General features: G+C 42.5%; 1 protein-coding gene across 1 annotated transcript in view; it reads right to left on the reverse strand.

Moving 5' to 3' along the window:
• LOC307044213 (uncharacterized protein) overlaps positions 1-6,606 on the reverse strand; it is a 305,770-nt gene extending 299,164 nt beyond the window's left edge. The window contains exons 1-9 of the mRNA XM_079689294.1: positions 6,589-6,606; positions 6,207-6,435; positions 4,260-6,066; positions 3,057-3,230; positions 2,538-2,711; positions 1,934-2,107; positions 1,204-1,377; positions 715-888; positions 196-369 (exon numbers count right to left, since the gene is read on the reverse strand). Of these exons, the coding sequence (XP_079545420.1) occupies positions 196-369; positions 715-888; positions 1,204-1,377; positions 1,934-2,107; positions 2,538-2,711; positions 3,057-3,230; positions 4,260-6,066; positions 6,207-6,435; positions 6,589-6,591 (3,083 nt within the window). The 5' untranslated portion in view covers positions 6,592-6,606. The remainder of the gene's footprint in view (positions 1-195; positions 370-714; positions 889-1,203; positions 1,378-1,933; positions 2,108-2,537; positions 2,712-3,056; positions 3,231-4,259; positions 6,067-6,206; positions 6,436-6,588) is intronic.
• Positions 6,607-15,629: the final 9,023 nt, after the last annotated feature.

Here is a 15,629-nt window from a genome sequence, read left to right on the forward strand (position 1 = left end):
CACACACACACACACACACACACACACACACACACACACACACACACACACACACACAAGTTCAAACAAGAGTGAGTCAAAAAACAATAACAAATGTTATTGAAGCAGATGCAACAAAAGGTTATGAGTGTATCCATCATTAATGTACATCGCAATTTAACTGGCTATAAGTTTAACATGTTGATGGATCCTGACCTGAGAGTCTCCAGAGTACAGTGAGGACTCTCCAGTCCAGCAGACAGCAGCTTCACTCCTGAATCCTGCAGGTCGTTGTTACTCAGGTCCAGCTCTCTCAGACTAGAGGACTGGGAGCTGAGGACTGAGGACAGAGCTGCACAGCTTCTCTCTGACAGGTTACAGTCACTCAGTCTGAGGAGAAAATAATAAACAACAACATAAAATCAATAACTTCAGGGTGTTCTTTTTCATTAATGACTGCCTTATCGCATATTATTCCTTATTCAAAATGTGCAACTCAATACTGCTTCACATCTGTGATGCCAATGTTCATGATGTCTCTTCTCCACGATGGCATTAATCAGTAACAGGATGAGTGTTTTACATCAACTGTATTTTATTAATGTTTAATACAAAAGAAGACTTTGCGTTTGGTTACCTGACTGATTTAAAAACAGGAAGAGAAAGAAGGAGATTGTAAATAAGCAGAGAGAGAGAGAGAGAGACAATAATTTAAGATAAAATAAGAATCCTGACCTGAGAGTCTCCAGAGCACAGTGAGGACTCTCCAGTCCAGCAGACAGCAGCTTCACTCCTGAATCCTGCAGGTCGTTGTTCCTCAGGTCCAGATCTCTCAGACTAGAGGACTGGGAGCTGAGGACTGAGGACAGAGCTTCACAGCTTCTCTCTGACAGGTTACAGTCACTCAGTCTGAAGGGACAAACATTTAAATTAAAAGTTTAGCATTTACTCCTTTTTACAAATTCAAAAACAAAATATTAAGACCCTATAATCATAAATACGAGGAATCCTACATTATTTGAACTGATGGCAAACATTTTGCATACATGGTGGATTGAAAGCCAATGTTAAAAATGTGTCAAAAGTAGAAAGGGAGAAGAGTGTGTAGATTTGCACCTGAACACAACAGCAAAGAATCATTTAACGGGTTTAAAAATAGTTCATTTACTATAGTAAGTGAAATACATCCAAAAAAGGAAACTCAACGTATTGATTTATCCTGACCTGAGAGTCTCCAGAGTACAGTGAGGACTCTCCAGTCCAGAAGACAGCAGCTTCACTCCTGAATCCTGCAGGTCGTTGTTACTCAGGTCCAGCTCTCTCAGACTAGAGGACTGGGAGCTGAGGACTGAGGACAGAGCTGCACAGCTTCTCTCTGACAGGTTACAGCCACTCAGTCTGAAGGGACAAAAAAATAAATGGAAGCAAAAGTTAAAGTGGACTATGTGTTTGTATAATATGTTTTCCTGGGCAAAACAGAAGAACTGTAAATGATGTTATATTATGTTACATAGGGTCTGAAAATTGACAATTTCAACTGGGTTGAAAAATAACTTGAGTACAGTGAACTTAGAAAACTCATCCAGTAATCATACATGTTATTTCAGCTTAGGCTTTTACTGAAGCAACTAACAAACACTTCAATACAATGTCTAGAAAATAATTTGAGGTCAAGTATCTTTCCCAAGAACACTTTGACATGTTAACCTCAGGGAGAGGGGATCAAATCAATAACCCTCCCCTTGGTTATCGCCTATTTCCCTTCTGGGCAACAGCAGCCCAATATATCAATAAATATTCAAAAGGGAGCTCAACATGTTGATGAATCCTGACCTGAGAGTTTGACGAACATAACTATTTCAAAATCATTTTGGTAGAGAAAAGAAGGAATTAAACCATTGAAATGGTTAGGAATTCAAAAGTCCATCGGTTGAACATGTTGATGGATCCTGACCTGAGAGTCTCCAGAGTACAGTGTGGACTCTTCAGTCCAGAAGACAGCAGCTTCACTCCTGAATCCTGCAGGTCGTTGTTACTCAGGTCCAGCTCTCTCAGACTAGAGGACTGGGAGCTGAGGACTGAGGACAGAGCTGCACAGCTTCTCTCTGACAGCTTACAGCCACTCAGTCTGAAGGGACAACAAAATAAATGGAAGCAAAAGTTAAAGTGAACTATGTTTTTATATAACATGTTTTCCTGGGCAAAACAGAAAAACTGTAAAGTATATTATGTTACATAGGGTCTGAAAATTGACGATCACAACTGGGTTGAAAAAGAACTTGAGTACAGTGAACTTAGGAAACTCATCCAGTAATCATACATGTTATTTCAGCTTAGGCTTTTACTGAAGCAACTAACACACACTTCAATACAATGTCTAGAAAATAATTTGAGGTCAAGTATCTTTCCCAAGGACACTTTGACATGTTAACCTCAGGGAGAGGGGATCGAATCAATAACTCTCCCCTTGGTTATCGCCTATTTCCCTTCTGGGCAACAGCAGCCCAATATATCAATACATATTCAAAAGGAAGCTCAACATGTTGATGAACCCTGACCTGAGAGTCTCCAGAGCACAGTGAGGACTCTCCAGTCCAGCAGACAGCAGCTTCACTCCTGAATCCTTCAGGTCGTTGTTACTCAGGTCCAGCTCTCTCAGACTAGAGGACTGGGAGCTGAGGACTGAGGACAGAGCTGCACAGCTTCTCTCTGACAGCTTACAGACACTCAGTCTGAGGAGAAAATAATAAACAACAACATAAAATCAATAACTTCAGGGTGTTCTTTTTCATTAATGACTGCCTTATCGCATATTATTCCTTATTCAAAATGTGCAACTCAATACTGCTTCACATCTGTGATGCCAATGTTCATGATGTCTCTTCTCCACGATGGCATTAATCAGTAACAGGATGAGTGTTTTACATCAACTGTATTTTATTAATGTTTAATACAAAAGAAGACTTTGCGTTTGGTTACCTGACTGATTTAAAAACAGGAAGAGAAAGAAGGAGATTGTAAATAAGCAGAGAGAGAGAGAGAGAGACAATCATTTAAGATAAAATAAGAATCCTGACCTGAGAGTCTCCAGAGCACAGTGAGGACTCTCCAGTCCAGCAGACAGCAGCTTCACTCCTGAATCCTGCAGGTCGTTGTTACTCAGGTCCAGCTCTCTCAGACTAGAGGACTGGGAGCTGAGGACTGAGGACAGAGCTGCACAGCTTCTCTCTGACAGCTTACAGCCTCTCAGTCTGATAAAGAAAGTACAAACAATATTTTAAAAAGATGAGCATAATATTTACTTTACATTTCATTTAGCTGACGCTTTTATCCAAAGCGACTTACAATTACAGGGACATTCTCCCTGGAGAAACTGAGGACTAAGTGCCTTACTCAAGGGCACACTAGTGGTGGTGTTCCTGGCGGGAATTGAACTCACAACGTTCCGATCTTCATCCCACCTCACTATCCATTAGACCACCACTACTTCATGTTATTACATGGCTTAGTTGAATACTCGATTCTGATTGGTCAATTCAGAACACGTGACACGTTGTTAATACCGAACAGACAGACCGCTGTCAAGCACTTATTGACCGTTGTTAAGGACGCTCACATCTGCAGAAAGAAGTCCGTTCGATTTAACTGTATACAGTTTGGCCGAAAAGCAAACTGCATGCAGTTTGCTTTCTAACTGACAAGACAAGAGCGACAAGAAAACAGCGGAGAAGTAACGGGCAAAAACCCTCCTTTTACGCAGCGGTCCAGACACAGACATCAAACGGCGACACATTTTCAGTGTGCAGTTCCTTTGGCATTAGGGCAGGGATATCTAGATACTCCCCAAGGTTTGACATCATGACTTCTGCTACTTTTAAAGCAAGCAGCGATGTTTTCAAATCTGTAATCAAAAAGCTCCTCAAAAACGCTATCGAAGCAGTTCCTGCCGTTGCTACGTTAGTTCAAACAGTAACAACGGACTATTTTTCTTAGCGGATGCATGTCAATTTAAATCAATACATACAACTATTTTTTAAATCAATAAAATCATTTTCTAAATCCATAAAAGCATTTCAATTAATATTGGGAGTCATAACGTTACTTTGTTGAGAATGTGGCCGTGTAATAAGCGGGATAATGTGCAGCGACTTGGTCATGATGGGGAAAAGAACACCGACAGGCTGATCAGGAGCCCGACGCGAAGCGGAGGGATCTAGATCGGCATGAAGGTCGCGTCGCAGCACATTATCCCTTACATATTTGAATGTTTCTGTACTCACAGAGCCTTCCTGGAGGCTTTGACCACTGGCAGCAGCCTCAGAAGAGCCTCCTCTGAAGCAGAGTATTTCTTCAGGTCAAACACGTCCAGATCTTCTTCTGATGACAGTAAGATGAAGACCAGAGCTGACCACTGAGCAGGAGACAGATTATCGGAGGAGAGACTTCCTGAACTCAGGGACTGTTGGATCTGCTCCACTAGAGAACCATCATTCAGTTCATTCAGACAGTGGAACAGGTTGATGCTTCTCTCTGGAGACAGATCCTCATCCATCTTCTTCTTGATGTACTGGACTGTTTTCTTGTTGGTCTTTGAGCTACTTCCTGTTTCTGTCAGCAGACCACGTAGGAGTTTCTGATTGGTCTGCAGTGAAAGACCCAGGAGGAAGCGGAGGAACAAGTCCAGGTGTCCGTTTGGACTCTGTAAGGCCTGGTCCACAGCACTCTGGTAGAGATGTGTTAGTTTAGGTTTGGGTCTGAAGACTTTAGGACGCCTGGAGGTTGTTGGTTCTTCTGACAGCAGGTTGACTCCAGAGGTGATGAAGGTCAGATGGACATGAAGAGCAGCCAGAAACTCCTGAACGCTCAGATGGACGAAGCAGAACACCTGGTCCCTCTGGTACAGTCCTCTCTCCTCTCTAAAGACCTGTGTGAACACTCCTGAGTACACTGAGGCTGCTCTGATATCGATGCCACACTCTGTCAGGTCGGACTCATAGAAGATCAGGTTGCCTTTCTGCAGCTGCTCAAAAGCCAGTTTCCCCAGAGACTCCATCATCTTCCTGCTCTCTGGACTCCAGTGTGGATCTGTCTCAGCTCCTCCATCATACTTGATGTTCTTCACTTTGGACTGAACCACCAGGAAGTGGATGTACATCTCAGTCAGGGTCTTGGGCAGCTCTCCCCCCTCTCTGGTTTTCAACACCTCCTCCAGAACTGAAGCAGAGATCCAGCAGAAGACTGGGATGTGGCACATGATGTGGAGGCTTCGTGAGGTCTTGATGTGGGAGATGATGGTGCCGGCCTGCTCCTGATCTCTGAACCTCTTCCTGAAGTACTCCTCCTTCTGTGGGTCAGTGAACCCTCGGACCTCTGTCACCATGTCCACACACTCAGGAGGGATCTGATTGGCTGCTGCAGGTCGTGTGGTTATCCAGAGGCGAGCAGAGGGAAGCAGCTTCCCCCTGATGAGGTTTGTCAGCAGCACATCCACTGAGGTGGACTCTGTGACATCAGTCAGGATCTCAGTGTTGAGGAAGTCCAGAGGAAGTCGACTCTCATCCAGACCGTCAAAGATGAACACAACCGGGAACTGATCAAACCTGCAGATTCCTGCGTCTCTGGTTTCAGAGAAGAAGTGATGAACAAGTTCCACCAAGCTGTACTTGTTCTCTCTCAACACATTCAGCTCTCTGAAGGTGAATGGAAATATGAACTGGATGTCCTGGTTGGCTTTGCCTTCAGCCCAGTCCAGAGTGAACTTCTGTGTTAAGACGGTTTTCCCAATGCCAGCCACGCCCTTTGTCAGCACTGCTCTGATTGGTGCATCTCTTCCAGGTGAGGCTTTAAAGAGGTCTTCTTGTCTGATGGTTGTTTCTGGTCTGTCTGGTTTCCTGGATGCTGTTTCAATCTGTCTGACCTCATGTTCATCATTGACCTCTGCAGACCCCCCCTCTGTGATGTAGAGCTCTGTGTAGATCTGGTTCAGAAGGGTTGGGTTTCCTGCTTTAGCAATGCCCTCAAACACACACTGGAACCTCTCCTGCAGGTTAGACTTAAGTTCACGCTGACACACTCCAGAACCACTTCCTGAATGAACACACAACAAATCAGATCAATGAGTCAAATACATCCTTAAAGAATAAAGATCTGAATATACTTTGTTTCATCTCTTGAGACTTTAGTCAACATTTATCCAGCTTGTTAAATCTCTATAGAAACCCTCTTACTGCTCTGCAGACGGTCAGCCAGCTCCTCCTGCTCCATGCTCCTCAGGAAGTGCAGTGTGATGTTCAGAAATGCCTCTCTGCTGCTCCTCCTCTGCTCTTCATCCTCACCGTCCAGCACCTCCTCATCATCCCTCTGACTCTCTAAGCATTCTGGGTAATCTGAACTCAGAGCCTCCTGGATCTTCTTCAGCTCGTTCTTCACAAAAGTGATGATGTTGTCCTCCAGCAGCTGGAACAGAATACATGAACAACACAATCAAACTAAAGTCACCAAACATCAGATCCATGTTGGACAGACTGACCATCCACTGATCTACAAAGTGCATCATGGAGTTGACTGTGAGCAGAACAGATGTGAAGTAGCTGTAGTTCATGTACAGACCATAAATGTGGAGTCCAGCTGTGTCTGATGCTGCTGGGCAGACTGACCTCTGGGAACCTCTGAGCTCTGCTGGTCCTCTCTGTGAGGAATCATGAAGAAACAACTCACATTATCTCTGATATGCTTCAGTGGGGCTGGAAATGTGGATCAGGTGCATGTGTGAGCAACAGGAGAAAGGTTAGATCACTGGATTTGTCTGGGCCTCGCACGGAGTACCAACTTTAGCAGCTGTAGAAGTTATTGCCAATTTTTATTTTAAACTAAAACCTCAAAATAACATTTTATAGACACATGAATTGGTACAAAGGTTAAAGGGCAGTGATATCACTCATCCTTGACTATCAGCAACACTAAATACTAAGAAGTGCCACGCACCAAAATGAAAGTAATCAGTGACTGTAGTCTTTGATTAAGGTTTAACAATTACATTTAATTTGATCAAGAGCTGTTTAATTGTTCAATAGAGCACCAGGTGAAGAGCAAAACACCACAAAGCAATTACACATTTTAGAAATGAGAAGCAAAAAAATGCTGCAAATACAGGGAAACATTGACCTCCGACTGACGAGGAGCAATGGGAAACACTCAGGTATGTATTCACACAGAGCTGATCATAAGCTGGAGTAGACGTCCACACAGTTGAGTTTCCCTCCCTTTGGACGCAAGCTGCAGGATTACAAAACTCCAGCTTTACTTAAGAAGGAAAGAAATGTAACTCAGATGAGAAACACTGAAGGTAAACATGACCCTTATTTCTTTATTTAAAGAAACCTTCATCAGATTCAGAAACAGGTTTATTGCCAAGTTGGTGTTTATGGTGCTTAAAGCTTTCAAACCTGATACGCCTTATAAATGATCAAAGCTGCTTTTATTAGAAAGGAACCAGAGAAGTGTCTCACCAAGAAAATTCAACAGAGCCACACTTTCTTAGCTGGGTCAATACAACCTGAAAGCAGAGCAGCAGGTACCATGAAGGGGGTTATCAACTTTCAATCCTCACCTTTGACCAACAGAGTGTCGTCCATCTTTGAAGTGAATAGGTGTCCCCATAGACCAGTCACTCTTCATGGGCACACAGCTGGGTTCAGGTTCCTCCAGCCTCCTCCTGAAACATGAGAAACAAACAGTTAGGAATCTGGACCGTCACAATGGTCCTAAATACTATTCATATTAGAATGTGTTTAATAAACAGGGGCCATGCTTATAAATACCTGAATCTCAAAGAAGGGATGAGTTATGCCAGATTAAGATCATTTCTATCTGCAGTCCTTAGACAGGTACGCACATAATGGTCATCGAACACTTAAAACATCTCCTAGTCTCCATCACACTAACACTTAGTCAGATCAGAGCTCAGAGCACCATACAACAACATGAGAATACTTTATGATCAGATCAAGTCTGACATGCTTCTGGCATCACAGCAGCTCCTTTAGCAACGTCAACGAGGACAAACATCAAGACAAGAAACAAGGAACCAGATATTTACCATAACAACACAGTCACTGAAGACACCATGTTCATCTGACCTGGGATTTCACTCATTACATAATCATGGTTGGGTCAGAGATAATGTGGTTGGCCAGCCTCTAAAGGTTGTGATGGTAGGATGATTCAGAGAGGCTCTCAAATGTTGACCTACGACCTTTGAGCAGATTCTCTGATAGACTGGTGGAGCAGTTTTGATTTTAAAGAGGTGGACCTGTACCGTGTAGTATTACAGTACTGAAAAATACTCTAAAATCACAGATGTAAAAAATAAAACTTTATCTACTCTCTACTCTATTATTTGTTTTGTCTTTTTCAGATTCTATGTGGTCTTTCTAGAAGAGAAGGGTCTGTCAGGACACCCACGTATTTATAAGAAAGTACCTGCGTGATTTTCTCAGTAAGTGTTACAACAGGGACAGATATATTTACCCTGTTTCATCAGAATACTTGAGAATATATTGATTTGGTGAGCCTGTCCGAACTCTAGTCCGGAGCTGTTTGATTGGATCTCAGCAGGTTTGGTTATCTCCTGCCACCTTTTTCTTTTTCAGTATTCTCTATTTTACTGATCTGCAGTAGAACACCAATATATGAGCCACAAAGACAGAGAAGACGGCACATACAAGAGGGTACTGTGGTGAATGAAGTCATGTATTTATTTGACTACCAAATGCTCTCTCATTGCCTCCCATTTATTCCTAATGTGATACCTGCTCATTCTACAGCATTTAGGTCTGAAACTCTACCATAATGATGGAAAACCACTTTAGTTTGTGGACAAATTGAACTTTATTTATTGTTTAAACAGTGCTTTAAATATTTTACCTGCTATGGTATTGAAGGCTTCTTTTATTGAGCCTCTCTGACACGTTACACTCTGGCTTCAGGCTGAACACACCTTGGTAGTCCCTCCCTCAGCTTCAATAAGAGGTCTCTGTTCTTCAGTAACAACAAGTTTTCTACTGCTGCTGATATAATGAAGTCACATGGCGTCCACTTACTCTGTCTCTGAAGGGCGGCCTTTAAAATATAAAGGTTCATCTCTAGACCGGTCACTCTTTATGGACACACAGCTGGGTCCAGGTCCAGGTCCAGGTCCAGGTCCAGGTCCAGGTCCAGGTCCAGGTCCAGGTCCAGGTCCAGGTCCAGGTCCAGGTCCAGGTCTCGGTCCATGCTGCTGCTCTGGGCTTCAACACAACACACACACAGAGTGTGAATAATGCCTGCTGAGCTCTGGAGGAGAGGACAGTCAGAGGTCTTCATCTCACCTCTGAGCTTTGGTGAGGCGTTCAGGGTCCCGACTCAGAGCGGGTTCAGTGTCCTCACAGGGATTCATAGCAGAGCTCACACCTTCACACACACACAACCACCTGCTGGAGAACCACACATTATCTCATCAGGACACAGAGCTCTCACACCTCCAAACTAAACACACTCATGAGACAGTTTCCATGTTGTTGGCTCTGTGAGCTGCAGCGTCTTAAAGACCCTCTCAATGCTCTTTGGTCTTCAGGACGGTTTGAAGACTTCAGGAATATCCTTCATGTGGATTATTCTTGGCCTTTCTGTGCAGATCACTTCTATTGGACGGACTCTGAAGAGCTCAGCAAGCCTTAACATCTTCCTCTGTTTTAGAGGTTCATACATTTTAAACAGCCAACAGGAAACTGTGTTTGGAGTTCAGAGCAGAAGATTTGGAGGGTAAAAAATAAAGATGAAGAAAATAAATGTACTGATTTTTTTTTTTTAAACGAACAATAAATTGATGTTCTGTATTATTTTAGGTCCTTTAATAAAGGAACACACTAGTAGTTTGTGATTGGACAGAGAAGAGTCTGCTTATTGTCCTGAGTCAGTGGTGAGGACCAATCAGAGCAGAGGAAGCTCCACCAGATGGAGCTGATGCAGGATTTCACTGCTGCACCTTGACTCAGGTGTTGTACTTCAGTTCAGCTTTTAGGTACTTTAGTTCACTTCATTACCTGCTACTTTATTCTTCTACCATTCTACATCTTAGAAGCAAGTATTCTACTTTTCCTGCAGTACATTTAAGCATAGCCGTGGGAACATGTTTCAAATGGGGGGTACTGTGGGGATGACACCAGGGCCGGTTTTGACCAATTTGCTGCCCTATTGGCAAGATTTTAGCTGGCAATGAAAAACCTCTACAAAAGACACTACAAACAGAGAAACATATTGACATGGTGGACAGCTTATATAAAAAGGCTTCAAATGTATACTATTTAGTATTGCATGAACATTGAACATGTTTTAACTGGGGGGTGGACTTCACATCCTCTAGGGGGGTCCGGGGGTGCCCCCCCGGGAAGATTGTTTTTAACATTTTAAAGTAAAATGCTTCAATCTGGTGCACTTTGAGTGCCCAATTACTAGAGACTGATCTAGGGGATACAACTCTAAACACCCATATGAAAAAGATCGGTTTGCATTTTAATAATCAAATAAGTATGTGAACATAACCGATAACCTACCATAGCCAATAACAAATAAATGTAGGCTAACTTATTTTATTTTTGTGGTTCATTTATATCTCATCAGTTCACTATTATTTATTTATGCATATTTTTCAATCTCTCCAGTTTTAAACGATATTTTTGGTTTACTGTCTTATAGTATACATTGGAATGATTTCAGACCTGTTTTTATTTATCCTAATAATTATAAAGGAGTGCCTTGGAAATATGTTTTTACATAAATTGTGATCAAAACGTTTGAGACCCACTGAGATAATTTAGACTAAAGTGAACTATCTAAACACTCAGAGTCCTTTGCCTCACTGTGCCTCTCAGTCTGACAGGACAGAACTCTCCCTCCACATTATTGTAGAACGAGCTTCTTATATCCGTTAGCAGAAGCTAACAACATTCCCCGCCGGTACAGGTGCACCCCCTCTCTCTATCTATCTCTCTCTCACGCTGGCTGTGAGCTGCGGGCGCCTGATAAGCCAACATCCCCCATTTTCATCACTTAAAGCGCCCATCGTACGGGGCAAATGGAAAATGTAACCGGGGTGAAAAGGGTGTTATCTTTACTTAATTATGAATGTTGTTACGTCAAGGCTGAAAATTCATTTTATTTTATTTTATTTATTATATTTGTATTTAATCTTGTGGAAGTGCAGATCCCCTGTCCTCCACCAGGGGGTGCTGCAGCACCCTCAGCACCCCTACTTCCCACGGCCCTGCATTTAAGTGATAACTTACGTTAAGAACATGTTGTGTAAACGTTTCAGATCTAGATTAATAACACTAAATATAATCACCAAATTGTCCTGCCTTAACTATATATTAAAATATGATTCCTTGGTGAAAATCACGAGGCACAATGTACTGTATATGACCTTTATTTAAAAAAGAAAAAGCTCCTCCTTTACCAGCTGTTACATTAAAGTGAACAGACGGATTCATTCATTATTATTATTAAATAATGTGAAACATATTATTATGAACTGGTGCAGAATGAGTACTTTAGCACTTTAAGTATATTTTGATGTTTAAACTTGTACTTTAGTGAAGTGTTGAATAGAGGACCTGAAACAGATTATTATCACACTGTGGTTTCACTAATGTTTCTGAAACTAAAGATCTGAGTCCTTTGTCCTCCTCTGTGAGAAACAAGAAACCAGCTGCAGTTCCTCAGAGTGACCACTGGAGGTCCTCCTCCTCCTCCTCCTCCTCCTCCTCCTCCTCCTCCTCCTCCTCCTCCTCAAACACCTTTAGCTTTTATTTTTGGCCCATATTTGAGCTTCCCGAAATTGAACACACCTTTTCTTTTCGTTTGTTGACGTGTTTGGACTTGAGTTATTTTTTTTTACAGTGAAGACTAAGAAACAAAATGGCTTCCGTCCTGCTCAGCTGGTGTTTAACACAGAACACCTGAAGAGAAGACTACAACAGAGAAAGAGTCCCTCACAGTTTCATCAGAAACTAAAACCTTAATGTGCTCTGTGAAAACAGAAAACTTAGAAATAAGTTAAAAGACTGTCAGCAAAAGTAGTGAAACAGTTCCCGTTGAATGACAGTTTATAGAATATATTCTAATGCCATCAGATACAGATATTGCCTGTAAGTACATGTTGTAACTTTACAGTCTAGTACAAGTACACTTCTTCATTATCAGGACACATGTAACAAGGTGAGAATACTGCATTAAGACGTTTGAGTTTCACTGTTTAGACTTTAGATCAGAGTTCCTGAGGGGGGGCCAGGAGGGCGTGTTGATCGACCAATGAAACGCAGCCAGAGTCTCTCAGGTGTTTCAGGAGCAAAGGCCCAGGTGAGCTCTCTGATGGCTGCTGGGTCCTAGTGCCCTACCGTTTCCTCCCCCTCCACATCAGTAGCCCTCCTGACAGACTGACCCCCATCAGCCTGAACTCCTCTTCCTCCTCACAGGGAACTCTTTAAATTAACCTGCACTCTCTCTCTGCTCGCACAGCTCGGAGGCCATCTTGTTTCCCAGCTTTAAACAATCACACGTTCATCAACTCAAGCGTTTCTGCGACCACAACAATCAACAACATCAACCAATCACAGCTCTACTTACTAAACTGTTAGCCGTGAGATTCATCAGTAGCAGCCTCGTCTGAGCTTCATCAACTTCAGGGTCCATCAGACGAAGTGAAGTGAAGGCGCTTCCTATCCTGTGTGTATGTGTGTGTGTGTGTGTGTGTGTGTGTGTGTGTGTGTCCTCACCTCACTTTTTACAGTTAGCAGTCAGACTGGTTGGACTGAGTCTTAGTCTGTGCTGCGTTCACAGGATCAAATGTTTTTGTGAATAGAATTATTGGGAAGGGATCTTTAACAGAGTTTCCTGCTATACTAACCTGCAGTGCGTTTGATCAAAACAGGAAGTCATTCCTTTTTTGCAATTTTGCAGAATAATGTCCGATTGAACTCTTTGCAGCCTCTGTTGTGTAGAGTTCTGCTTCCTGGACACAGCTTGAATAACTATATTCATTAAAACAACACAAAGTGATCTCTTCACTGCTCTTTGGTGATCTGGTTTTTCCTTTGTAGAGTAACCGCAGCTGTCAGATAAGTGTAGTCCAGTAAAAAGTACAATATGTACCTCTGAGATGAGTACAGGTATCTCACACTCATTTCTGGTGTAACATCCTCTCGACCGCCCTTCCAACGTGTGTTATCTCCACCATCTCACCCACATTTCCGTTCCTATTGCCTCACACCAAAGTTCATTTTGTCATGCTGGGGATTGTCAACTTTCGGACTCTTAGACATCCATTGACCCCTTGAGCCACGCCATCCGGACAGATTCCAGTCAAATTTTACCGGGTGGGGTTTTTCGTAAATTAGGGTGATGGAATGCTCCGGTTTTGGGACAAAATTAACATGGGATCACTCCGGTCATTGTACGTACTTCGTCTCACTGGAATATTAACGGTCAGATTGAAACATCGACCCCATTTCTCCGGTCAATGACGGGAGAGTTTTGAAAGTGACAAAACACTGTTCCACACATTTAAAAACACTTAAACAATTAAACAATGTTTACCCAGGATTCAGGCACCTTCCCTGGCTTGTAAAATACGGTGATGCGCCCTGGAGGTATCAGACTATTTAAAACATGTATACCCAGGATTCAATCACTTTTCCTGGCTTGTAAAGTGCTGTGGAGCAGCCTGTTCTTTGGGTAAACTCTCTTTGCATTGTAATCACTATTTCTGCTATCACTATCACCACTTTTCCCCGCCTTTCAAAGACTTATTCCTGGGTAGGAAAGCCATGTGCTGCATGGTGCTCTGTGGGTCTCTGTGAGTCTCAGACCCTGCTAACAGCAGAGACCCTGCTGCCAGTACTATGAACAGATTGATCAGTTTCTAACAATACTTTAGCCCACATCGGAGCCCTCCCAGATAGCAAAAAGTCATTGAATCAACATTGAGATATTGTCACGCTGAAGGCTGCAATCAACATTGATGTCGGACATTGAAAATAAACTAAAATCAACAAACAAAAAAAGAGCCCATTATTTATTCAGTTTCTTTATTCAGATTCAATGATATGAACATCTTGTAACATCTTTTGTCCACAAGCACGAAAAACATTCTCTCTTGAAGGGCCCATGTCATGCTTTCCTGGTTCTTACCCGTCCCCTTGTGTGTTATGAAGCTTTTTCTGCATGTTAACGGTCTGCAGAGTCACAAACCCTCAAAGTACACCCTGTAGGGAGTAAAACTCTAACACAGAGAAGACCTGTCTATGCTGCCCCAGAACGCCTCGGTGGACATTTCTCTTTTTCCATTGTTTACTTCCTGAGTAAAGTGACGTAACGGATTTCCACACACACACACACAGCCTGGCTGTGAGAGTGTGTGTGCTCAGGCTGAGTTCCTCTGTGTCTCGCAGACCCCATGCCATCATCATTTTCTGTTTAAAGCAGCTTTGCTAGACGTTCATAACATGCATTCTTCACATGCTGAAGATATGGATTTGAAAAAATTCATGTTTTGCAACATAGCACACGTTAAGGACATTTATTGACATAATAAACATCTAGCAAAGCTGTTTTAAACAGAAAATGATGATGGCCTTTTGAACACAGATTCTGAGGATCGTTTCTGCTTCTGCTTTTATCCATCAGGTCAAAATAGGATTCACACACCTGACATCATTGTGATAAATTAGGCCTCAGCCTCTTCAGCACATCACAATCAAAGAATTTAAAAATAAACAAATATAACAATTACAATCCAGTGCCTCTTGTCAACTGGCAACTCACAATTCCACACATTTCAATTTCACAGGCAAATGGGACTTCATGCTTAAAATGACTACATGTGCAAGCATGTACATACATTGAAGTTTTACCTGATCACTAACAATGAACTTGAACAGTAGAAATACTGGATATGCCCCTCTTTTGAACTGGCAACTTACACATCCACACATTCTTTGATTCCCTATTTCAGAAGAGAACTTATATGCTTAAAATGAAATGAATGCTGTGAGGTTTTACATGAGCACTAACCACAATGCACTAGAACAGGCGAAACATAGATTAAAGTCATATCTGGCTTCCCCATTAACATTCACAGCAAAAGCTTTGTTTTCCGAGACCTTATGCGCTGTGAGCATCGAGAGCCAAGCTCGTAAAAGATAGTCTGAATGGCTTCAAAGGTATACCTCATATCCTTTGGATAATCCATGTTCATTGCATAAAGTAGGCTGAAGAGGAAAGGCAGTAGAGAGGTCTGGCAGGTCATGCAGTACAATGGTCCATTCCCACACAACAGCCACGTCTCGCACAAATTTGGCGATATGGCGGCATCATCATCTTCAATGACGGTGAGGATGGCCACAGACACACCTCTCAGCAATCGTTCTTCATGGTCAGTGTCCTGAGGAAAAGTAAAATATGCATGAATGAGTGCTATGGAAAACTAAACGGCAAAATACATATCCACTGATTCTAGCTTTAGCACCAAGCTACTGAGTCTTAACATTCAGCTTGTGGAAGTTATAATTGCAACTCAACAGCACGGCGGCTATCACCCACCAACCTTGTTGTGC

This window comes from Notothenia rossii (assembly GCF_949606895.1).
Source record: "Notothenia rossii genome assembly, chromosome: 6".
NCBI classification, from domain to species: domain Eukaryota; kingdom Metazoa; phylum Chordata; class Actinopteri; order Perciformes; family Nototheniidae; genus Notothenia; species Notothenia rossii.